Source organism: Dendropsophus ebraccatus, chromosome 4 (assembly GCF_027789765.1).
Source record: "Dendropsophus ebraccatus isolate aDenEbr1 chromosome 4, aDenEbr1.pat, whole genome shotgun sequence".
NCBI classification, from domain to species: Eukaryota; Metazoa; Chordata; class Amphibia; order Anura; family Hylidae; genus Dendropsophus; species Dendropsophus ebraccatus.
The window spans coordinates 167,045,876-167,072,976 of NC_091457.1; the positions used below are offsets into that span (position 1 = coordinate 167,045,876).

Sequence of the window (27,101 nt, forward strand, 5' to 3'; positions counted from 1 at the left end):
TACAGCCACCTGCATATACCGCCCTCTGAATATACAGACACCTGAATATACAGACACCTGCATATACAGCCACCTGCATATACAGCCACCTGCATATACAGCCCTCTGAATATACAGACACCTGAATATACCGCCCTCTGAATATACAGCCACCTGAATATACAGACACCTGAATATACAGACACCTGAATATACAGACACCTGCATATACAGACACCTGAATATACCGCCCTCTGAATATACAGCCACCTGAATATACAGACCCTGAATATACCGCCATCTGAATATACCGTCCTGTGAATAGATGGTCGGCTGATCCTGCTGAAATCGATGGGATCACTGATATGTCTCTACCGTGTATGGGAGCAGAAGATTTCTGGACAACCCCTTTTAATATTTGGCCCAGGTTTCACTATGAATCCCATAGAAAACCTCTCCTGCTCTGGACAGTTCCTGTCTCAGCCAGAGGTGGCAGCAGAGAGCACTGTGTCACACTGAAAATAAAACAACATTTACTGCAGGGCATACAGCAGCTGATAAGTACTGGAAGACTTGAGATTTTTAAATAGAAGTAAATTACGAATCTATATAACTTTCTGACAGAAAGTCAGAGAAGTCTTTATGGGGTTTTGGATCTGGTTCTGATATGTGTGTGATTGCGGACAGAACATCCGGGACGTTATCATACGCTGCAGCCATAGTGGGAGCCATCTGCCCCTATACATATAGGTTTGTATCTATAGATAACAGAAAAGTAACAAAGCAAAAGTATCCTCCATGAATGTTATGATGCTGGGGACCCCCAATAACTCACCAATATCCAGGGGACCCCCTATAAACTACCAATATCCCGGGGAGCCCCTATAACCCACCAGTGTCCTGGGGAGCCCCTATAACCCACCAGTGTCCTGGGGACCCCCTATAACCCACCAGTGTCCTGGGGACCCCCTATAACCCACTAGTATCCCGGGGACCCCCTATAACCCACCAGTATCCCGGGACCCCCTATAACCCACCAGTATCCCGGGGACCCCCTATAACGCACCAGTATCCCGGGGACCCCCTATAACCCACCAGTGTCCTGGGGACCCCCTATAACCCACCAGTATCCTGGGGACCCCCTATAACCCACCAGTATCCTGGGGACCCCCTATAACCCTCCAGTGTCCTAGGGACCCCCTATAACCCACCAGTATCCTGGGGACCCCCTATAACCCACCAGTATCCTGGGGACCCCCTATAACCCACCAGTATCCCGGGGACCCCCTATAACCCACCAGTATCCCGGGGACCCCCTATAACCCACCAGTGTCCTGGGGACCCCCTATAACCCACCAGTATCCTGGGGACCCCCTATAACCCACCAGTATCCCGGGGACCCCCTATAACCCACCAGTATCCCGGGGACCCCCAATAACCCACCAGTATCCCGGGGACCCCCTATAAACCACCAATATCCCGGGGACCCCCTATAACCCATCAGTATCCTGGGGACCCCCAATAACCCACCAGTATCCCGGGGACCCCCTATAACCCACCAGTATCCCGGGGACCCCCTATAAACCACCAATATCCTGGGGACCCCCAATAACCCACCAGTATCCCGGGGACCCCCTATAACCCACCAGTATCCCGGGGACCCCCTATAAACCACCAATATCCTGGGGACCCCCTATAAACCACCAACATCCTGCGGACCCACTATAAACCACCAGTATCCGGGGGACCCCCTATAACCCTCCAGTGTCCTAGGGACCCCCTATAAACCACCAGTATCCCGGGGACCCCCTATAACCCACCAGTATCCTGGGGACCCCCTATAACCCTCCAGTGTCCTAGGGACCCCCTATAAACCACCAGTATCCCGGGGACCCCCTATAACCCACCAGTATCCTGGGGACCCCCTATAACCCTCCAGTGTCCTAGGGACCCCCTATAAACCACCAGTATCCCGGGGACCCCCTATAACCCACCAATATCCTGGGGTCCCCCTATAAACCACCAACATCCTGCGGACCCACTATAACCCACCAGTATCCGGGGGACCCTCTATAACCCTCCAGAGTCCTGCGGACCCCCTTATAAACCACCAACATCCTGGGGACCCCCTATAACCCACCAGTATCCTGGGGACCCCCTATAACCCTCCAGTATCCCGGGGACCCCCTATAACCCACCAGTATCCCGGGGACCCCCTATAACCCTCCAGTGTCCTAGGGACCCCCTATAACCCACCAGTATCCCGGGGACCCCCTATAAACCACCAGTATCCCGGGGACCCCCTATAAACCACCAGTATCCCGGGGACCCCCTATAAACCACCAGTATCCCGGGGACCCCCTATAACTGGGGACCCCTCATAACCCACCAGTATCTGTATAGTCTATTATACACTAGAGTCCTGCACAGATCGTTCAGCTCTCCCCATACATAATCTCACATTGATGTTATTTACAGGAAGTAACATTCCCAGTTTTCCCCGTTTTCTGATCCTTTCTCGGCGATGTGTCGGCTGTTTGTCTGCCTCCTGACATCACATGCTGCACATCGGGGAACGGACTCTGGAACGTACAGAAATGTAATGTAAATACAGTCACCGTCCCTGAGGTCACGGCAGATGACGGGATTCTAAGAATAGAGACGATCCCATCAACGCTTCCGGGACCTGAGAGATTTTATGACGTCATCACAAACATCAGATCTCCGACCTCTGAAGATCTCGGCTATCCTCGTACTCAGGGTCAGACAGAGGGAACCCTCAAAGAGTAGAGAACGAGGAGTCCGATGTGCGGAGGTCAGGAAGAGGGAACCCCCAAAGAGTAGAGAACGAGGAGTCCGATGTGCGGAGGTCAGGCTGATGTGGGGAGGTCAGGCAGAGGGAACCCCCAAAGAGTAGAGAACGAGGAGTCCAATGTGCGGAGGTCAGGCTGATGTGGGGAGGTCAGGCAGAGGGAACCCCCAAAGAGTAGAGAACGAGGAGTCCGATGTGCGGAGGTCAGGCAGAGGGAACCCCCAAAGAGTAGGGAATGAGGAGTCCGATGTGCGGAGGTCAGGCTGATGTGCGGAGGTCAGGCTGATGTGCGGAGGTCAGGCCGACGTGTGGAGGTCAGGCCGATGTGCGGAGGTCAGGCCGATATGCGGAGGTCAGGCCGATGTGTGGAGGTCAGGCTGATGTGTGGAGGTCAGGCTGATGTGTGGAGGTCAGGCTGATGTGCGGAGGTCAGGCTGATGTGCGGAGGTCAGGCCAACATGCGGAGGTCAGGCCAACATGCGGAGGTCAGGCCGATGTGTGGAGGTCAGGCTGATGTGTGGAGGTCAGGCCGATGTGCGGAGGTCAAGCCGATGTACGGAGGTCAGGCCGATGTGTGGAGGTCAGGCTGATGTGCGGAGGTCAGGCCGATGTGCGGAGGTCAGGCTAATATGCCGAGGTCAGGCCGATGTGTGGAGGTCAGGCCAACATGCGGAGGTCAGGCCGATGTGTGGAGGTCAGGCTGATGTGCGGAGGTCATGGCGATGTGCGGAGGTCAGGCCGATGTGTGGAGGTCAGGCTGATGTGCGGAGGTCAGGCTGATGTGCGGAGGTCAGGCCGATGTGCGGAGGTCAGGCTAATATGCCGAGGTCAGGCCGATGTGTGGAGGTCAGGCCAACATGCGGAGGGCAGGCCGATGTGTGGAGGTCAGGCTGATGTGCGGAGGTCATGGCGATGTGCGGAGGTCATGGCGATGTGCGGAGGTCAGGCCGATGTGTGGAGGTCAGGCTGATGTGTGGAGGTCAGGCCGATATGCGGAGGTCAGGCTAATATGCCGAGGTCAGGCCGATATGCGGAAGTCAGGCCGATGTACGGAGGTCAGGCGGATGTGCGGAGGTCAGGCCGATATGCGGAGGTCAGGCCGATGTACGGAGGTCAGGCCGATGTGTGGAGGTCAGGCTGATGTGCGGAGGTCAGGCTGATGTGTGGAGGTCAGGCTGATGTGTGGAGGTCAGGCCGATGTGCGGAGGTCAGGCTAATATGCCGAGGTCAGGCCGATGTGCGGAGGTCAGGCCGATGTGCGGAGGTCAGGCCGATGTGCGGAGGTCAGGCCGATGTGCGGAGGTCAGGCCGATGTGTGGAGGTCAGGCTGATGTGTGGAGGTCAGGCTGATGTGTGGAGGTCAGGCTGATGTGCGGAGGTCATGGCGATGTGCGGAGGTCAGGCCAACATGCGGAGGTCAGGCCGATGTGTGGAGGTCAGGCCGATGTGTGGAGGTCAGGCTGATGTGTGGAGGTCAGGCCGATGTGCGGAGGTCAGGCCGATGTGCGGAGGTCAGGCCGATGTGCGGAGGTCAGGCTGATGTGCGGAGGTCATGGCGATGTGCGGAGGTCAGGCCAACATGCGGAGGTCAGGCCGATGTGTGGAGGTCAGGCCGATGTGCGGAGGTCAGGCCGATGTGGGGAGGTCAGGCCGATGTGTGGAGGTCAGGCCGATGTGCGGAGGTCAGGCCGATGTGCGGAGATCATGCAGTGCACTTATCCACTGAAATTACTGGAGGTTTTAGTGATTCTCATTGGTTTCCCTGTATAATCTGCACATACACGGCGGCCTCCGTACTGTGAGCCTCCTCATCCTCCAGAGATCCCACTAATCTCATGTGACGGCCATAAAACCCCCTAATGCCAGTAATATATCTACTGCAGGGTCCTTGTGCAGTCCTGTTCATGGCGTCATCTTCCCTGCAGCTCCTCAGGGGTGGGGCTAACTCACTCATTTACATATTACTGTAACCGGACACATGAGGCGACCATCAGCTGAACCTGACAGCCGGACTGGCCGACCATCTAATCTGTCAGTGTCCGAAATGTTCCCAGATGGGACAGAGGATTCTGGAATGGACAGAGATGTCTGGAAAGGAGGGAGGCATCTTGGGGGGCAGAGGTATCTGGCAGCGGCTTATTTCCCTCTCCTGATTAGGAGCTGCATGCTCGGCTGATCCTTGCGTACATGTATAAATGAGGAGGGGGAAGGTGAGTACTCACAACTTCGAAGACTTTGAAGAAGTCGATGTTGGCATAGAGCACGTCCTCTATCCTCTGTAACCTCTGCTGCGACAAGACGCACATGGCGTTACGGACGGTATGCATCCCCCTGCGGCTGCTGAATATGATGAATCGCTCCAGGAGGCTCTGGCTGCAGGCGATGTCCTTCAGAGACAGGTCCGGGATTCCAGAGACAAACTAGAAGGAGAGAATCCGGTTATTTCCATGATGGTGATGTATAGGAGCAGGAGGGGGGGGGGGGCGCTGCCATATAACGTGATAAGCTAATATCCTACATCCAGGACGCGAGCCGACTTCCATGTAAGCACGGTACTCATTATCTCTGTATTGAAATTAGATGTAATCAAAATCTGTCTCTGAGAGCTGGAAATAAAAAAGAAGCCGTACTCACCTCTCCTGATCCCTCTCTGCTGCTGCCCTGATGGCTCCTGGTCCCTGATACTCTCTGCTGCTTTGTGGTCCCTGTGATGTTGTCCCTATATCGACTCCAACCTCTGGCTGAGTGGGGTCATTCAAGAGCAGCAAGGGCCGGGAGCTGTCAGATCGACAGCTGTGCAGGATCAGGGGAGGTGAGTATCGGTTCTTTGTTAAAATGTTAAAAATGTTTTGCTGCTGGAAAACCACTGTTAGTGTGTATGAAAATTCACTGGAAGGTAATTCAGTAATGGTAGCAGCCAGAGAGGTCTCTTCTAGAGACATTGGGATAGCCTCTATCACCTCCATGATTCTGGAGATCCCGGTTATATGTTGGGATAGCCTCTATCACCTCCATGATTCTGGAGACCCCGGTTATATGTTGAGATAGCCTCTACCACCTCCATGATTCTGGAGACCCTGGTTATATGTTGGGATAGCCTCTATCACCTCCATGATTCTGGAGACACAGGTTATATGTTGGGATAGCCTCTACCACCTCCATGATTCTGGAGACCCCGGTTATATGTTGGGATAGCCTCTACCATCTCCATGATTCTGGAGACCCCGGTTATATGTTGGGATAGCCTCTACCATCGCCATGATTCTGGAGACCCCGGTTATATGTTGGGATAGCCTCTATCACCTCCATGATTCTGGAGACCCCGGTTATATGTTGGGATAGCCTTTATCACCTCCATGATTCTGGAGACCCCGTTTATATGTTGGGATAGCCTCTACCACCTCCATGATTGTGGAGACCCCGGTTATATGTTGGGATAGCCTCTACCACCTCCATCATTCTGGAGAGCCCTGTTATATGTTGGGATAGCCTCTACCACCTCCATCATTCTGGAGACCCCGGTTATATGTTGGGATAGCCTATATCACCTCCATGGTTCTGGAGAGCCCGGTTATATGTTGGGATAGCCTCTACCACCTCCATCATTCTGGAGACCCCGGTTATATGTTGGGATAGCCTCTACCACCTCCATCATTCTGGAGACCCCGGTTATATGTTGGGATAGCCTCTATCACCTCCATGATTCTGGAGACCCCGGTTATATGTTGGGATAGCCTCTATCACCTCCATGATTCTGGAGACCCCGGTTATATGTTGGGATAGCCTCTACCACCTCCATGATTCTGGAGACCCCGGTTATATGTTGGGATAGCCTCTACCACCTCCATGATTCTGGAGACCCCGGTTATATGTTGGGATAGCCTCTATCACCTCCATGATTCTGGAGACCCCGGTTATATGTTGGGATAGCCTCTACCACCTCCATGATTCTGGAGACCCCGGTTATATGTTGGGATAGCCTCTATCACCTCCATGATTCTGGAGACCCCGGTTATATGTTGGGATAGCTTCTAGCATCTCCATGATGTCACACGTCCTCCTATAATGGACCCCGCGCTCTTTACACATACTGATCACAGAAATTCGCTGATCTCACAGATTTCCGTCAGGGTTTCGTCCTGAGAGAACGGGAGATGTTACGGTGACCGGTCAGAATGCGATGGCTTCATCATTTCAGTCAGTGTTATCGGCCGCGGTGATTAGTCGGGCACAGCCGGTATCTGGTGGACGCAGCGGACAGTTCTATCTGCTGAGGACATAATGGGACGTCTATTGTTACCAATCAATATGGGAAATGAGGGATCATCAGAGGGGAACTAATGTGGCCCGGGGGGATCCGGTTACCTATTACTGGTCCCATCAATGTATGCCTGACTGGGAGAGACGACTGAACCCACTGGGCTCCAGTATAGGAGGATAATACCGCCATTCACAGCTCAGAGACACTCAGAGAAGTCAGTGCACAAAACTCCAGAGCAGCGCTCCTTGTGGCTGCCGGGATCTCTGGTGTCTCCTCTGAATCATCAGGAAACAATATCAGGAGTGGGGAAGAATATCTGGATCTCTGAGCTGAACCTGGATGGAGGCAACTCCGCCCAATAGCGGCCGTTCATGACAGTAATGGAGGAAATAAGAGAGGAGCCGCCATGTATATGTGTCATTGCGTCTCATGTAGATACAGGAACTGGTCCTTAAAGGGGGACTGCAGATATAGATATTTTTTTCCAAATCAAATGGTTTAAACATTTGTAAATTACTTTACTATATGTCCTGCAGGTAATAGTGTATCTTCTTCAGTCTGACACAGTGCTCTCTGCTGCCGCCTCTGTCCTTGTCAGGAACTGTCCAGAGCAGGAGAGGTTTTCTATGGGGATTTGCTGCTGCTCAGGACAGTTCCTGACATGGACAGAGGTGGCAGCAGAGAGCACTGTGTCCCACTGGAAAGAATATACCAATTCCTGCAGAACATACAGCAGCTGATAAGTACTGGAAGACTGGAGATTTTGACATAGAAGTCAATTACAAATCTATAAAACTTTCTGGCAACGGTACATTTTTTGGTGAACGACCCCTTTAAGACATGATGAGGGATGATCAGCAGAACCATAAGGACTGACCCCAGAGATGGCTACGCACGCCCGACAACGGCCTCTCTCCTGCCTTCTCTATGAACTGCATTAATCCCAGTGAAACCAGTATATGAAGCAATCGACTGGTGAGAAACCTGACAAATATTTCCATCCAGAAAGCGACCTGTCGGACCAGATAATAAGTCAGGTAATAGTATGCGGGCCGCGCCCCGCCCTCTCTGTGACTCAGGAGACTTTCTGGAACGTTCTGTACTTATGACTCCAGATAGTACAATGAATGTGATTCTCCTTGGCGGCCTTTCCCAGAAGTCCAGTGGTGACCAGTGGGGAGCGCCGCAGTCCTGCACAGTGCTGACTCCTGCATTATCTGGGGGTGAGTAATACCGGGGTGCTGTCAGCTGCTGCACCGCTGCTTCGCTTTCTAGAATGTGACCTATTGATCTGAACTCGACCAGAAATAAATGATCTCTTGTAAAAGCCTCTAATGAAGAGAATGGAGCTTAGTCACAAGATAAGAGACCAGAGAACCACAGCTCCTAAGCCGATTACCGTCCCTGAAGACTTAGCGCCGGTGCTGACTCAGGATCCATGTAACTCTATGGAGCCGCAACCGACCAGTGTGACTGCCATTCCCCTGATGAAGGCGAGCGCTGGGATATCTCCTGGGGTGGAACATAAAAAAGCTAAACAAGCAGAATAAAGGTAACCTGTGATTCCCACCGCACAATAAACGGCAACAAATACAATAGAAGAAGAATTGCCGCTTTTTGCTTCTGCCTCTCAAAAACAAACAAAAGCGAATCAATAACTATATCCCCACAGTGGCACCATGAAGAGATGCAGCGGCAACAGTGAGAAGATGAAAATAGTCAGGATTAAAGAACAGGGGGGAAAAAAAACAAAAAAACGCTGCTCCTCTTCACTGCCGGAGCCGGATACTGCAGCAACAATCAGTAACAGTAATAAAAAGAATAAAAGTCTGCTATACCAGACACAGCCCAGAGAAACAAGTGAAGCAGACCCCCTGTTCTCTGTGAGAGAGGGGGCACAGGGAGCAGTCTATGTATGAGCCAGGGTATGGGGAGCTGTCTGTGAGAGGAGACATAAGGAGCAGTCTGTGAGAGCAGACATAAGGAGCAGTCTGTGAGAGCAGACATAAGGAGCAGTCTGTGAGAGCAGACATAAGGAGCAGTCTGTGAGAGGAGACATAGGAGGACCAGTCTGTGAGAGGAGACATAGGAGGACCAGTCTGTGAGAGGAGCATGTAGAGCAGTCTGTCAGGGGAGACATAAGAAGCAGTCTGTGAGAGGAGACATAGGGAGCAGTCTGTGAGAAGAGCATGTAGAGCAGTCTGTGAGAGGAGACATAGGGAGCAGTCTGTGAGAGGAGACTAAGAGGACCAGTCTGTGAGAGCAGACATAAGGAGCAGTCTGTGAGAGGAGACATAGGGAGCAGTCTGTGAGAGGAGCATGTAGAGCAGTCTGTGAGAGGAGACATAGGGAGCAGTCTGTGAGAGGAGACATAGGGAGCAGTCTGTGAGAGGAGCATGTAGAGCAGTCTGTGAGAGGAGACATAGGGAGCAGTGTACTATGTGGTGCACTATTACCGGCTGTGTACTATGTGGTGCACTATTACGGGCTGTGTACTATGTGGTGCACTATTACTGATGGTGCACTTTTACCAGCTGTGCACTATGTGGTGCACTATTACCAGCTGTGCACTATGTGGTGCACTATTACGGGCTGTGTACTATGTGGTGCACTATTACTGATGGTGCACTATTACGGGCTGTGTACTATGTGGTGCACTATTACGGGCTGTGTACTATGTGGTGCACTATTACGGGCTGTGTACTATGTGGTGCACTATTACGGGCTGTGTACTATGTGGTGCACTATTACTGACAGTGTACTATGTGGTGCACTTTTACCAGCTGTGCACTATGTGGTGCACTATTACGGGCTGTGTACTATGTGGTGCACTATTACTGATGGTGCACTATTACGGGCTGTGTACTATGTGGTGCACTATTACTGATGGTGCACTATTACGGGCTGTGTACTATGTGGTGCACTATTACGGGCTGTGTACTATGTGGTGCACTATTACGGGCTGTGTACTATGTGGTGCACTATTACTGACAGTGTACTATGTGGTGCACTATTACGGGCTGTGTACTATGTGGTGCACTATTACTGATGGTGCACTATTACCGGCTGTGCACCATGTGGCAGTAATTATTATTATAAATGTGTGGCCTTTTTCTGGCCTCACCTAATGTCCCCCAAACCTTTTTTCCACCATTGGGTGTGAACAATCTTTCGGCCCATCAGATCCCGGCCCGGCCTCTTAATAAACATTTTCTATGAGATATTTGTCAACCGATCAGACTGGAAATGTCAGTCATTGTGTCAGCCGGAGCGCCGAGCTGTCACACAGTATCCGAGCTCCGCCAGCAAAAGATTAACCCGATTACACACAAGTGACTTATTGTTTACAGAAAGAACCGGAGCAGAAGACGCGTTCCGGCCAGTCGGCTCAATATAACATTTCTCTACGGTGTTCTGTGCCAGAGCGACATATCAGCAGGAGCGGAGTCACCACAGACGTGACATCATGGCGGCAGAGCGGGCGTGTCCTGTGCTTCATAATGCAGGTTAATTCATGGATTAACCCATTACCCTCCCATGTGATACCGAACACGACATCCCACATAGAGGCGTCAACGTAAACCGCTGGGGCATCAATGTAAACCACTGGGGCATCAATGTAAACCACTGGGGCATCAATGTAAACTGCTGGGGTATAAATGTAAACTGCTGGGACATCAATGTACACTGCTGGGGTATCAATGTAAACCGCTGGGGCATCAATGTAAACTGCTGGGGCATCAATGTAAACTGCTGGGGCATCAATGTAAACTACTGGGGTATCAATGTAAACCGCTGGGGCATCAATGTAAACTACTGGCGCATCAATGTAAACTACTGGCGCATCAATGTAAACCGCTGGGGCATCAATGTAAACCACTGGCGCATCAATGTAAACCGCTGGGGCATCAATGTAAACTACTGGCGCATCAATGTAAACCGCTGGGGCATCAATTAAACTGCTGTGGCATCAATGCAAACTGCTGTGGCATCAATGTAAACTGCTGGGGCATCCGTGTACACTGCTGGGGCATCAATGTAAACTGCTAGGGCATCAATGTAAACTGCTAGGGCATCAATGTAAACCGCTGGGGCATCAACATAAACAGCTGAGGCATCAATGTTAAGAGCTGGGGTATCAATGTAAAGAGCTGGGGCATCAATTTAAAGAGCTGAGGCATCAATGTAAACCGCTAGAGCATCAATGTAAAGAGCTGGGGCATCAATGTAAACTGCTGGGGCATCAATGTAAAGAGCTGGGGCATCAATGTAAACTGCTGGGGCATCAATGTTAAGACCTGGGATATCAATGTAAAGAGCTGGGGCATCAATGTAAACCTCTGGGGCATCAATGTAAACCACTGGGGCATCAATATAAACCGCTGGGGCATCAATGTAAACGGCTGAGGCCTTAGAACTCCAGCAGCGCCCCCTGTGAGCACACATTATGATCTGGTATTACTGTGCGGGGACCAGATGAGATCATGGCATTGTCCACCATTACCTTCTTACCTGTTCCACCCGGATTTGGGAGTTTATGAGCTGATACACCACCGAGTCCGACAGTCCGATATCCTTCAGCAGAAAGAGCGTCAGCATTTCATCGTCCTTCAAGATGTCTCTGATTCGTAAACCGCGTCCTGGACAGGAAAATATCATCAGTAACCACACAGATCCGGCCGCACGAGTTATGTATCATTAACAGAACAAGAATCTGACAATAACGGGGATCTGCGGAGACCACGGACGACTGCCAGCTCCCATTATCCCGTATATTATGGATGGGTAGATTTTCTGGAGTTATGGACGGATCATTATCGATGACCGTTCTACGGTTGGTTTCCATGATGTCAGAGATATACAGAGTTATATCCATATGACATAAATCTCCTGCTACAATCACAGTCATGGGGGAACGTGTAGCCGGCCGCCATAACTGCTGCTGGGAGTTTTACAGGGGCTCAAGAACCCAAACTTTACGGTAAAAGCCCCTTCTCTTACTATGGAGGCCCCCCAGCCACAGCTATGGGGTCCCATCAGTGCCTTTATTGTGGGGTCCCACCCCTGGGATTATTGCAGGGTCCCACTCATGTCTATATTATGGGGTCCCACTCATGTCTATATTATGGGGTCCCACTCATGTCTTCATTGTGGGGTCCCACCCCTAAGCTTATTGTGGGGTCCCCCCTACACCTATGCTCTTTTTGAGGATATATTGTTGTGTTGGGTTGATTTTGGTCATGAGCTTTGGCTGTTCCCTTCTATTCCGTTGTACTGTATAACGGACGTTACTGGACTGATGACATCACTGATCTATCTCTGCTATAGCTGCCTGTAGATGCAGAGCCTCAGAGCCGGCGTGTATCCTCATCCTTGTGGTTACTGGGTCGTTACTGGGCGGCCATGTTAAGCCAAGAGTTTGCCCGCACCCTAGGCTGTTATGAGCTCACGTCTATATACATATATACATGTATCTGCTACTAGATGGGGACAAACTCCTGAATGTTACAACCTGAACAGAATTGCGGGACAACGTTACAGAACAGAAATCTTTAGAATGTTGAGTGTTCTGGAATTCGCCATTCAGCGGGGTCCATTAGAGTCCCGGCACTTAGGAGTGACAGTGATGGATGAGGCGGCTGGTGGCGTGTAGCTTGAGGACATACAGACATGAGGGTCTGCCCTCAGTGTTCACACCTCTCCGTGTTTGATCCTTCCCCGTGAACCTGCAGTCGTTGCCTCCTCACGATTCGACCTTCGGGCAAAATGACTTCACATTTGTTGCAAAACAAAAACTTCACCCAAGGACGTCAGGGAGCAGACGGGGTGGTGTCAACCAGCGGAAACCACGAGAATATAATGTCTTTATTTAGTTTGCTTCATTTTTTTGTTTGTGACCTTTTGGTTATTTCCTCATTCCTAAAAAGCCGATCTATTTCCTACGGTGCGGAGAGAGGGCAATGCCGCTAGATGCTTGGGGGTTCTGGGGCTCTTATAAGAAAGGTGGGGGCTGTAGAAGTATGATGACATATTGAAGTACATCTCTGTAAAGTTGCTGGGGTCCTTGCAGTCTGTTAAAGATTGATGGTTTCTGCTGAAGGCTTCTGATGTCTGCTGAAGGGTACAGACGACTTCTGAAGGATTCTGGGGGTCTGTTAAAGGTCTGCTTGCATTGGGTGCCCATTGAAGGGTGTTGAGGTCTTCTAAAGACCTGCTGTAGGGTGCTGGAATGTGTTGAAAGTTAAGGGTGCAGGGGTCTTCTGAAGGGTGGTGGGGTCTGAGAAAGGCTGCTGAGGTCTGCTGAAGGGTTCTGGGGTATGCTAAAGGGTAGTGGGGTCTAGTAAGGACTGCTGAGCTCTGCTGAAGGGTGGTGGGGTCTGGTAAAGTGTGCTGTGGTCTTCTGAAAGGTGCTGGGGTCTGGTAAAGGCTGCTGGGGTCTGTGAGGGTTGTTAAAGTCTATTAAAGGTGTTGTGGTCTTCTGAATAGTGCTGGAGCCTGGTAAAGGCTGCTGGGGTCTGCTGAAGGGTTCTGGGGTCTGCTGAAGGGTTCTGGGTCTTCTGAATAGTGCTGAGGTCTGCTGAAGGGTTCTGGGTCTTCTGAATAGTGCTGAGGTCTGCTGAAGGGTTCTGGGTCTTCTGAATAGTGCTGAGGTCTGCTGAAGGGTTCTGGGTTATCTGAATAGTGCTGAGGTCTGCTGAAGGGTTCTGGGTCTTCTGAATAGTGCTGAGGTCTGCTGAAGGGTTCTGGGTCTTCTGAATAGTGCTGAGGTCTGCTGAAGGGTTCTGGGTTATCTGAATAGTGCTGAGGTCTGCTGAAGGGTTCTGGGTCTTCTCAATAGTGCTGAGGTCTGCTGAAGGGTTCTGGGTCTTCTGAATAGTGCTGAGGTCTGCTGAAGGGTTCTGGGTTATCTGAATAGTGCTGAGGTCTGCTGAAGGGTTCTGGGTCTTCTGAATAGTGCTGAGGTCTGCTGAAGGGTTCTGGGTCTTCTGAATAGTGCTGAGGTCTGCTGAAGGGTTCTGGGTCTTCTGAATAGTGCTGAGGTCTGCTGAAGGGTTCTGGGTCTTCTGAATAGTGCTGAGGTCTGCTGAAGGGTTCTGGGTCTTCTGAATAGTGCTGAGGTCTGCTGAAGGATTCTGGGTCTTCTGAATAGTGCTGAGGTCTGCTGAAGGGTTCTGGGTCTTATGAATAGTGCTGAGGTCTGCTGAAGGGTTCTGGGTCTGCTGAAGGGTTCTGGGCTCTGCTGAAGGGTGCTGGGGTCTATTGCAGTACTTTATGCTACAGTTTACTTATTTGATTCGTTTTTTGTTAGATTTGAGGGTGTTTTAGTGTTTCTAAGTCTCCCAGCAAAATCCCTGAGATTATTACTCATACACAGACACATGAGGATGGTTTTATGAACATAAGGAGGGGAATATCATTATTATTTCATTAAGTACAATTATTATAATCTATAACTGGGCTGAGGGAACAGAGAAGGAGCCCGATCCCCGCAGCCGTCAATCCCCCTCCCTCGTATAAGTCGTCTCATTGATTTTTCCCTTGTAAGTCGCCAGTCAGAAGATATCATTTCATCTTCTATATTTGCCAAGACAATAAACTCTAATTCTAGCAGCACAGTTCAGTGACTCGGAAATTACCGTAAACTCTTCCAGGGTTGGTCCGAACCGTTTCCATAAAATTGGATATAGTGTACAGCTCCTTCCAGATCCGGCCAAGATGCTCAACTTCAGGCTTCTCCAAAAGAACATCCTGGGCATCTTTATAAGCTCTCGCAAGGCTTGGAGGAAGCGAAGAACAAATGGTTACTTGTTACCAAAGAATACTAGATCTGCCGACTGATAAAACTTCACAGGCCGGAGCGGTTCTCATGAAATACAGCAGGATTATTGTAGATTAACAGACGCCAGCACAAGGAATATACAATACACACCGGCTTCCCAACAAACACAATAATCAGTGTTACATAAAGACGGCTTTGTCTGTAATACACCTATAATGATTTGTTTTGGGTTCCATTTGTTGCCTGTAGTTAACTCACCCACCCCATCTACAGAGCTATAGAGGGCACAAATGTTATTTCCTGTACTGGGATCCAGCAGCTCAAGCAGACCTGAGGAGGAGAGACAACCCGTATGAGGACCTGAGGAGAAGAGACAACCCGTATGAGGACCTGAGGAGAAGAGACAACCCGTATCAGGACCTGAGGAGAGGAGACCACCCACATGTGGACCTGAGGAGAGGAGACCACCCATATGAGGACCTGAGGAGAGGAGACAACCCGTATGAGGACCTGAGGAGAAGAGACAACCCGTATGAGGACCTGAGGAGAAGAGACAACCCGTATGAGGACCTGAGGAGAAGAGACAACCCCTATGAGGACCTGAGGAGAAGAGACAACCTGTATGAGGACCTGAGGAGAGGAGACCACCCACATGTGGACCTGAGGAGAGGAGACAACCCGTATGAGGACCTGAGGAGAAGAGACAACCCGTATCAGGACCTGAGGAGAGGAGACCACCCACATGTGGACCTGAGGAGAGGAGACAACCCGTATGAGGACCTGAGGAGAACAGACAACCCATATGAGGACCTGAGGAGAGGAGACAACCCGTATGAGGATCTAAGGAGAAGAGACAACCCGTATGAGGACCTGAGGAGAGGAGACCACCCACATGAGGACTTGAGGAGAGGAGACAACCCGTATGAGGACCAGAGGAGAAGGGACCACTTGTATGAGGACCTGAGGAGAGGAGACCACCCATGTGAGGACCTGAGGAGAAGGGGCAACTCATATGAGGACCTGAGGAGAGTTGAATGATAACCTAAGGATAGGAGACGGCCCATATAAGAACCCCATGAAGCTCCAGAATGGCAGGAACATGTAAAGTAACTTGGGGGGTGGGGGGCTATAGTAGGCATTTCCATCTTTCTCATGGAGAGACATAGTAAGAGAACATAGTTCTGTCCGGCTGTTTAAGGGATATGGTCACCTTAATGAGTGTGGGAAGATGATGTTGGAAAAGAGAAAGATCAGGCACCAACACCTGATCCTTTAATTTTTCAGGATAGAAGCCACCACCAGAGGTGTCTACCATTAAACACATGAATGTTTGGCTATGCCGAATGTTCATGTGTTAGGGGGTATTGGTAGTTGTGGCCAACGTCCATCCAGCAGCTCTCGGAGATGTCTAGGGCCTTTTTGCTTATCTCAAGCAGATCCCATATATGTTCCCAGGTAGAGTTTACCCTCCTCATCGTAACCTATCGACCCCGGCACTGAGCAAGCGTGACTGAGATGTTATCTGGAAGCGTGCGGTCTATAGGGGGTGTCATCGCAGACAATGGAAAGTTCCAAAGTTTTAATTTGACCCCGGAACAAGTCGTCTCATTGTCTGGCGCAATGTTCAGAGATTCACAACATATCTAAAAACATAGACGTACGTAACCAAATCCTTCCTTGGTTCCAATGATTTGCCTGAAAGATCATTGGGATATTGACAAGGAAATTCCGGCAATTTAATTAAGTAATATGGAATTTGTTGGGGGCTGGGCAGGAGGAGGACGACAACACTGAGCGGGGGGGAGCCATCAGTCGGATTCATTCCTTATGATAAAGGATATCGGGTGTCTCCATCACAGAATCCTTGGTGCTAATACGGATCCTTTACCACAAGTGGCCGTGATACATCTCGGGTCTGTACACGTTCTCCATCCTGTATCCTCGAAACATAACCAAGACCTTCTGTAATAACAAAGGCTTCATACAAAGGAGTCTTGTAGCTCTGAGAGACCAGGACTACGACTGATACCAACGCACCTATTTTCTTATCGCCCCGTTACATATCCTGTAACATCCGGACTTCACTCACAATAAGGGTTTTGTTTTCAATGACAAAAAAGCCGCGTCCAAAAATGCACTTTACCCGCTGCCGCCTATCTGCAGCCTGCGCGCTCGGCCAGGGATCGCAGTCAGGTCGGGGTCCTGTCATCTAGAGACCAGAGAGCAGCCGAGCTACCAGCTCATCGTTCCTGCATCGTATCTAAGACTGAGACTGCTCTAGTGGGGGGAGCGGGGTCTGCCGAGGCCTATGGAGCCGTCACGGTGTCCTAAATTACCAACCTACTATAATAAGTTACATGAAGAATAAGAGGAAAACTGTCTCCATTTTCAAAAAATTGTTCCATTGTTCCACATGGGAAATCTGAAGCAAATGTATAAATCCTGATTGTAGCTGTATATAGGAAGGAGAGGATACATGGAGGAAAGCTCACACAGACTGTAAATAAAGAGGAGAGCATACATGGAGGGCAGATTGCACAGGCTGTAGATAGGGAGGAGAGCATACATGGAGGGCAGCTCACACACGCTGTATATAGGGAGGAGAGCATACATGGAGGGCAGCTTAGATTGTAGATAGGAACGAGAGGATACATGGAGGGAAGATTGCACAGGCTGTAGATAGTGTGTCATACATGGAGGCGGCACACACAGGCTGTAGATAGGGAGGAGAGCAAACATGCGGTACACAAAGGCTGGAGATAGGGGCATACATAGAGAACAGCTTGAACAGGCTTTAGATAGGGAGGGGTGCATACATTGAGAGCAGATCACACAGGCCTGAGATAAGGAGGAGGGTATACAGAGAGGGCAGATCACACAGATTGTAGATAGGCAGGAGAGCATACATTAAGGGCAGATCACACTGGCTGTAGATAGGGAGGAGAGCATACATGGAGGGCAGATCACAGGCTGGAGATAGTTAGGGGGGCATGCATGGAGGACAAATCACACAGGCTGTATATAGGGAGGAGAGCACACATGGAGAGCAGCTCACACAGGCTGGAGATAGGGAGGAGAGCATACATGGAGGGCAGATCACACAGGCTGCATATAGGGAGGGGAGCATACATGGAGGGCAGCTCACACAGGCTGGAGGTAGATAGAGGAGCATACATGGAGGGCAGCTCACACAGGCTGGAGATAGAGATAGGAACATATATGGAGGGCAGCCCACCCAGGCTGTAGATAGGGAGGAGAGCATACATGGAGGGCAGCTTACACAGGCTGTATATAGGGAGGAGAGCATACATGGAGGGCAGATCACACAGGCTGTAGATAGGGAGGAGAGCAAACTTGGAGGGCAGCTCACACATGCTGTAAATAGGGAGGGGAGCATACATGGAGGACAGCTCACACAGGCTGTATATAGGGAGGAGAGCATACATGGGGGGCAGCTCACACAGGCTGTATATAGGGAGGAGAGTATACATGGAGGGCAGCTTACACAGGCTGTATATAGGGGGAGAGTATACATGGAGGACAGCTCACACAGGCTGTATATAGGGAGGAGAGCATACATGGAGGACAGCTCACACAGGCTGCATATAGAGAGGGCAGCTCTGTGCTTCCAGCTCCCTATCATTTGGAATACCCTTGTAACTCCACAGCATACACTACAAATATTGCAATAAATTTATATATATATTTTAATTTGTTTTCATGAAGTCCATTAGAGATATCATAATTTCAAGGAACTGGTGCAAATCAGAGATGCTACAATGTTGCCTCCAAACCATACGGTGAGTTATCTTTCTGCATTTGCCGCATCACCTGCTCTGCGCTATTTTATACAATGTTGGGGAATGTTTCACCTGCTGATGAACCTTTCCTTCATGTGAAGACATTTAGAGAACTCTAAAGAACTATCTAGAAATGTAAAACATCAGAGAGATAGCTGAGAATGTAAACACATGGTGGTCCGGCCTAATCGCTCAGCGCAGACATGACTGCTTACATGGAATTGTTGTAGTTGGACACCACGCCAGGGGACTCTCCGCGCGTCGGGCTCCTAAAACACGGGTTATTGGTATTGCAGAAGATTCCGTGCAGCCACGGCAGCACCCCGGCCGACGGCATCGCCTTGTTTGGGAAATGGCCTGTGGAAATGGAGAAATAGGAGGGAAAGAATTAAAATTTAGCTGTAAGGGCATAAAACAACAGGCGCCTATGTGCTACATTCCTTCCAGGCTACTTGGAGGCTTATTTTTCTTCTTTGGCCGGCGTCTGGACTTTATCTGCCTGGAGGTATGCATATCTCATAGAGGGGCACATCCTGACGTCTTATTCTTCACCATGAACACTGGAAACTCTCCGAATCCTGATAAGGTGGAACATTATTCAGGCAAATCTAAACACGTGTCTCCATAACGTCCGCGGGATACCGAAGGCTTCACAGCCCCAAGATGGTGCAAATAGTACGAATACGCTGACTATAACCCTATGCGACTACTGCCCCGGACCCATCCTTGACGCGTACACAACACGCTCGCTCTAGGACAACATCTCCCAGCATTAGTCTGAAGACATTGTGCAGAGCAGGTTTAGGCTATGTGTATTTTTTAAGACAATAACGGCCGTTGCTGGTGATTAAAACAGCGGCCATTTTTGTCTCAAAATAATGTACTGTATTTAACTCTATGGAAACAGCGGCCGTTGTTCACACACTGTATTGAACAACAGCCGTTGTTCGGTACGACCGCAGAAATAATTAACATTTCAATTATTTCCGGCCACTAGTGTGAACAACGGCCGATGTTCGCACAATGGATGTCCATTCTGGTGGCCGTATATTGCATAGAGTTCCATGGTGATTTGGATTGCAGGTACCACCCAAATATGCCTGCAATCCAAATAGTAAAACAGCGGCCGTTCTTTTCATACAAAGTAAGTTTTGTGAACATAGCCATAAATCAGTCGTTTCCATCAGCTATAGGAGTGATCCAGAAATAGTGTAAGACTGAGCAGGAAGCTTTAGGACTCCGCACCGACCCCGAGTCCCATGATCTCAGCTCAGCCACCTGTTATTGTGTTACTGATCACTTATAAAGTTAGAGAAGAACTCTGATGAGAACTTTTCCCCATATATAATGTAGATCCCCCCATATTGCTGCAGTGTAACGCGTTTCATCCCAGCTCTGCTTCTGGGCGTGATGACTTACACTCGTGCGTGCCGTATAGCGGGTTGGCGTTTCTTAGCCATACCAGGACCAGAATCAAGGACAAGGGCCAGAAGATCTCCACGAAGAAGCGGAGCTGCCAGAGAGTGAGAAACGTGGGATTAACATGGAGAAAGACAGAAACTACACAATGTGAGGGGATGTAAGGGAGTGTGCACACTACGGGGTAAGAGAGAAAGGAACTACACAATGTGAGGGGATGTAAGGGAGTGTGCACACTACAGGGTAAGAGAGAAAGGAACTACACAATGTGAGGGGATGTAAGGGAGTGTGCACACTACGGGGTAAGAGAGACAGCGAGCAGGGGGCACATGGCCAATCTCCTGGGGGACACACAATATTTATCTTAAGGTCTCTTCATTTTTCTGATGATATGAAAGGGGTTTCCCGGGGAGACATTAAAGAGTGACTCCTGCCCCCCTGCCCCTCCCTTAAGATCACACAGCCGGAGAAGAGGGGAGCAAGGGGGTAAGTATGGGCCTGTGTATTGTTTTACTGGGGGGGGGGGGGGGGGAATGCTGAATTGTCCCCGCTCCTGGAGACTAACAATTCCTTCCATACATGTCATTACCTTATTGGTCTCCTTCCCCTAGTTCTTAGCTGCTGCTTTCTGAGCTGTCTCCCCCCCCCCTTCTGAGACAGTTGACAGTTTCTGCCCTGTTTCTTCTCTCTGTGATGCCGGGAGGGTTAATTACAGTGAGGTCAGATTAGCCCTCCCGGCATCACAGAGTTCAGAGACAGCCGGTCAGGGACTTGTTAACATCAGTTGTCTGGGAACGGAGGGGGGAGGAGAGGAAGACGAAGAGAACAGCTCACACAGCTTTATGTGTCTTTAACAGAAAGCAGCAGCTGAGAACTGGGGGAAGGAGACAGAAAAGGTAAAAATACTAATAAAAGTATGGAAGTAATTGTTGGTCTCCAGGAGGGGGGATGATTCAACATATATTTTATCTAACCGGAATACCCCTTTAAGGATTTGTCTAGGGTTACACAAACATGGCTGCAACAGCGCCACCCCTGCTCACAGGTTGTGTCTGGTATTGCTGCAGAACTCCATAATGGTTCACAGATGGAAATATGCTGCAGATTATGCTGACTGGGAAAATCTGCAACAAATCTGCATGTGTGAACATACCTTAAAGTGAACAAGTATGAAGTGCAATACCACACATCACCGTGGTGGTGCTGTGTGCAGAAGAAAGCAGCCATGTGACAGGCCCAGAGCTATGTGCAGTCTGCGGTGTAACATCCTGTATGTGCTGATGGGGGGGTATCAGCGATTCTATAATGTAGATTGTTACCAACTAAGACACAACATAAGAACCACAGATCCATCAACAGCAGCAAAAGATTATTCTACACTGAGCAGGATAACAATAAGCTGAGGAGAGCGGCGACGTGACCAGAACTGTGCGACCGGGAGAAGGAGAGGAAACAATCATAATAACTACAAATAATAATAATAATAAATAACAATAAGAACAATGGGTAACATGGCGATACCTTCTGCCGCTTGCGGAGGGTCCAGTTCTTCCATAGCAGAAGCTTCACCTTGGCACTGAATCTCACTCTGCGCAGCATGATCCTAGGACACAAGGGAAGGGATGAGACCGGAATATTCTTGGAGAAGGAAAGAAAGGGATTCCCTAAAATCAGACAAACCCCGATCCCTGCACCTCCTCATCAGGGGAACCAGAGGAGAAACCTGTATCCCCCGGGGCCTGTAATATCTGTATACAACATATCTACTATATATACCACTGGAGTCTTCTCATGGGACTGAGGTGCCAGGTGTGACCCCTATAGCTGCACCCCCATATACCTGTACCCCCTATAGCCGCACCCCCTTATAGCCACACCACCTATAGCTGCACCCCCTTGTACCTGTACCCCCTTATAGCTGTACCCCCTTATATCTGTTCCCCCTATAGCCGCACCCCCTTATACTTGTGCCACCATATCAGTAACCATAACCACTGATTCACCATATCAGTAACCATAACGACTGATTCACCATATCAGTAACCATAACGACTGATTCACCATATCAGTAACCATAACAAAGAGACGCTGGATGAATCACGTGTAACCTGCAGCGGAATGAGTGAAAAAATCTCCATAATATAAATGACCAAGTAAAAGAGACAAATACTAATATGACAAATGCAGAAGCCAAACAGAGGGGTTAAAAAACATTGTTTCTAGAGACGAGCGAACCAGGTTCGAGTCCATCTGAACCCGAACGTTCGGTATTTGATTAGCGGCGGCTGCTGAACTTGGATAAAGCTCTAAGGTTGTCTGGAAAACAAGGATACAGCCAATGACTATATCCATGATTCCCACATAGCCTTAGGGCTTTATCCAACTTCAGCAGCCCCCGCTAATCAAATGCCGAATGATCGGGATCGGATGGACTCCAGCTGCTCCAGGGTCGCTCATCTCTAATTGTTACCCAACGTGTTTTGGCCCATAACAAGTCTCCTCAGGGGACGCTCAAAGGTCAAAGGTGTCCGTCATAGTCCCACAGGTCATGTGGTATCGGCCACTCTCAGAGTTCTGTGTCACCACATGATCCGGTGGCCGTCACATACACCTTGTTTTTGTTGTTGTTGGCTTTTATTTTTATTCTTGAGAAATGTAAAAAGTTAAACAAAAAACGTTGAAAAAAAAATTACTAAAACTTCTACATATATATATATATATATATGTATATATATATATATATATATATATATATATATATCTAGTGGAGCTGAGGAGGGTGTGGGCGCAGCCTCCCCCTCCGCCCTGATGCCATCGCCATCCCAGGAATGAGAAGTGGTTTGGAAACACTCGGGCGGCTTTGTTTATCCTCGGGGGTTCAGGACACTCCGCACAGATTCGCTCCCGACACTTTTTTTGACACGTTCAGTGAAGAAACACTTGCATAATTCTGAAGGAGGAGGCTGCCCAGAATGCAAAGACTGCAAATAGTTCTGTATAAAACCAATAAGCCGTGCCAAGAGCAGCGCTCCTTACTGCAGCCAGGAATGTGCAAACACACAGGAGGGATACGGCGACTCAGGATCTGCTGCACACCGAGAATTCACCAATATGGAAGGAGAAGAGGTCAATCACATTATACTCCCGGCCGCTATAATAACACTGTCATGCTTTCTTATAGAACATAAGACGGCAGTGTCCCGGTACCTAGATCCAGCGGGACGTTGTTGTGTGGCTGAGGAATATCTCACTAAGCACTGTAACTTGTACATTTATAATATTTGGGGGGTATAGTATATTCTTTGTATTTACTGTCCTTGTCACTGCTAACCAGCATACACAGAGGTATATTGCAAGGGTTACCTTCACCACACTCAGTGGTCACATGTATGAAGGGAAGATGCTTTGGTCACATGTTTCTTTCAACCAAGCAGTCCCGAGCCCAGCCCCTTAACCTGGAAAGGGATGAAACCGAAACTAGTCTGAGCTTTGGCCGGAGCCATCTGCCAGCTCAGCTCCTATCAGTTCAGTGTTAGTACAGGATAGACGGGAAGAGACAAGCAAATAAGGAGTTCCGGAACCAAGTTCCAGACTCCTGACGTCCCGTCCGAGGTCAACCTGACAGAAAAGTGTCTAGCCTGTAAAGGACAAGCAGAAAGGAGAAGAGTTTTAGATAAGTTCTATGTTCTACAACCTTCTTCTAGTCTAGGGTGGGATCATCTTCTGCCCAAGGGCCCCCTGGCATCTATCATTCTCTTGGTGGGTCTGGATAGTTCAGAGTATAGTTGAGAACTATGATGGAGCAGAGAGCCGGGCCGAGAATCCAAGGATAGACTTTGCATTTTCCACCATCTCAGAGTCTGGCTTGATAACTATACCACATAAACCAGCCAGCCGGACACGTAACAGGGTGCGCCCCAAGGGAACCATCACCCCCTCCTCTGCTGTGCAGCCCCCCATCGCTGTGCCAGTCCATGGAGTGAGGGATAACATTGTGGAAGCCATTCTACTGGCGTAATAGCAACTATGCCTGGCTGATGCCTGTCAGGGCATGATGGGAGTTGTAGTGGAAAGCAATTGATCAGGGACACTAGTCAGGGCCGGCATCAGCACAGGACAAGTGGCAGGGCCCACAGCGCCTCTAGGGGCCCAGAGAGGGAGAGGGGCCCGGTGTTCTAATGTGTTCGCAGGCTGAGGGGCTGAAAATGAGAAGACACAGGAGACGGAGCAGCAGGGCCGGTTCCAGGTTTTTGTGGGCCCTCAGGTGACAGAGCCCCAGGGGGCCCCTCATCCATTCACTATACACCCATCATCCACACACTATGCACCCATCATCCACACACTATGCACAATCACTTGAGACACCACCAACATATACAAACACACATTACTGGCACACTGACACAAACACTGACTGACTGACTGACTGACACACAGCACTTACAGCTCAGTCTCCTTCCTCTCTGTCCTGTTGCTCTCCACACTGTGAGGTTGAGGACTCTCAGGTCATGTGATCAGGTCCTTCACCCTTTTCTCTCTCTGTGCAGGTGCTGCTCCTGTGTCTTCTGATGTTCAGCCCCTCCCCCTGCACTACAGTGATCAGGCTGCACATCAGAGCACCGGGCCCCTCTCCCTCTCTGGGCCCTTAGAGGCGCTGTGGCCCCTGGCACTTGCCCAGGTAAGCCTTGTGCTGACCCTGGCCCTGCAGAGCAGGACCTGCACAGAGAGAGAAAAGGGTGAAGGACCTGATCACATGACCCAAAGGTCCTCCACCTCACAGTGTGGAGAGCAGCCTGACAGAGGAAGAGGGAGGAGACTGAGCTGTAAGGGTGTCAGTCAGTGTCAGCATACCTCCCAACTCTTTGGACGGCCAAAGGGACACTTGTGGGTCACTCTAGGAAAATTTTACAGACATTACTACACTTTTTAATTCAAGGCTGCATCCACACATACAGGATCTGCTGCTTTTTTTTTAAATAATGGAAGTCAATGGAAAAACATCCAATGCACACAATTGCATCATTTTTTTCATGTTAAACCGACTGCAAAAACACTGTGTGAACCCGGCCCTACTCTCCGCATATGCAGGGACCCACGGATTCAAATAGGTAACACAGACCACATAATGGCTGAATCAGTTATTTGCGGCACGGGTCATATCCCCAAAACGGATCTGTAACACCTGCAGATGTGTGCATGGGGCCATTTGAACTGCATGAGGGAAGGGACCATAATGTCTCATGATTTATCCGAGTATAACAAGATTTGATGTTAGATGAGTTTGGGTCTATTATAAAGAAACCACTTTCTAGTGTGACATAGAAAGTTTATTAATGCCAATCTCATTTCTTGGTTAAAAAGAGGGACATGTAAGAGGCAAAGAGGGGCAGAGGGACATGGGTCAAAAGTAGGGACTGTCCCTCCAAAAGAGGGACACTTGGGAGGTATGGTGTCAGTCAGTGTGTGTTTGTGCATGTTAGTGGTGTCTCCAGTGATTGTGCATAGTGTGTGGATCATGGGTGCATAGTGTGTGCATAACTCCCAACTGTCCCAGATCCGTCAGGACAGTCCCGTTTTTGGGGTCATGTCCCGCAGTCCCGGGACAGCCCCCATGTGTCCCGCCGCCCCCCGCCCCCCACTTACACTGGAAGAGCAGGAAACATCGGCTTCCTGCTTTGCTGAACCTCTTGTAGCTGAAGGCGTCATTTTGCCTCCAGCCACAAGAGGCCGCTCTCTCTTCCATAGCTCCAGCACATGAGTGACGTCACTCGTACACAGAGCAGGGAGAGGAGACGCTGGGGAACGGAGGAGCTCAGCTGCAGAGGTGAGTATATAGTTTTGTTTTTTTGTTTTTTTTACTGTACAGGGGCATTGTCCACTTGGGAGAGAGGAGGACTGCCTAACAGGGGGCCATGGCTACCTCGGGGGGGGGGGGGGGATTTACTACTAGGGGGCAATGGCAGCTGCATACTGCTCCACAACTACAACCCCAGATATGTCCTGACATCTGCATACTGCTCCACAACTACAACCCCCAGCATGTCCTGACAGCTGCATACTGCTCCACAACTACAACCCCCAGCATGTCCTGACAGCTGCATACTGCGCCACAACTACAACCCCCAGCATGTCCTGACAGCTGCATACTGCTCCACAACTACAACCCCCAGCATGCCCTGACAGCTGCATACTGCTCCACCACTACAACCCCCAGCATGTCCTGACAGCTGCATACTGCTCCACAACTACAACTCCCAGCATGTCCTGACAGCTGCATACTGCTCCACAACTACAACCCCCAGCATGTCCTGACAGCTGCATATTGCTCCACAACTACAACCCCCAGCATGTCCTGACAGCTGCATACTGCTCCACAACTACAACCCCCAGCATGTCCTGACAGCTGCATACTGCTCCACAACTACAACCCCCAGCATGCCCTGACAGCTGCATACTGCTCCACAACTACAACCCCCAGCATGTCCTGACAGCTGCATACTGCTCCACAACTACAACCCCCAGCATGCCCTGACAGCTGCATACTGCTCCACAACTACAACCCCCAGCATGTCCTGACAGCTGCATACTGCTCCACAACTACAACCCCCAGCATGTCCTGACAGCTGCATACTGCTCCACCACTACAACCCCCAGCATGTCCTGACAGCTGCATACTGCTCCACCACTACAACCCCCAGCATGTCCTGACAGCTGCATACTGCTCCACCACTACAACCCCCAGCATGTCCTGACAGCTGCATACTGCTCCACAACTACAACCCCCAGCATGTCCTGACAGCTGCATACTGCTCCACAACTACAACTCCCAGCATGTCCTGACAGCTGCTTTCTGCTTCACAACTACCCCCAGCATGTCCTGACAGCTGCATACTGCTCCACAACTACAACCCCCAGCATGTCCTGACAGCTGCATACTACTCCACAACTACAACCCCCAGCATGCCCTGACAGCTGCATACTGCTCCACAACCCCCAGCATGTCCTGACAGCTGCATACTGCTCCACAACTACAACCCCCAGCATGTCCTG

General features: G+C 50.0%; 1 protein-coding gene across 1 annotated transcript in view; it reads right to left on the reverse strand.

Moving 5' to 3' along the window:
• Nucleotides 1-24,707, reverse strand: part of ABCA4 (ATP binding cassette subfamily A member 4) — a 154,472-nt gene extending 129,765 nt beyond the window's left edge. The window contains exons 1-7 of the mRNA XM_069967712.1: nucleotides 24,496-24,707; nucleotides 21,573-21,654; nucleotides 20,052-20,145; nucleotides 18,848-18,989; nucleotides 14,690-14,829; nucleotides 11,565-11,692; nucleotides 5,014-5,211 (exon numbers count right to left, since the gene is read on the reverse strand). Coding sequence (XP_069823813.1) covers nucleotides 5,014-5,211; nucleotides 11,565-11,692; nucleotides 14,690-14,829; nucleotides 18,848-18,989; nucleotides 20,052-20,145; nucleotides 21,573-21,650 — 780 coding nt within the window. The 5' untranslated portion in view covers nucleotides 21,651-21,654; nucleotides 24,496-24,707. The remainder of the gene's footprint in view (nucleotides 1-5,013; nucleotides 5,212-11,564; nucleotides 11,693-14,689; nucleotides 14,830-18,847; nucleotides 18,990-20,051; nucleotides 20,146-21,572; nucleotides 21,655-24,495) is intronic.
• Between the last annotated feature and the right edge of the window lie 2,394 nt (nucleotides 24,708-27,101).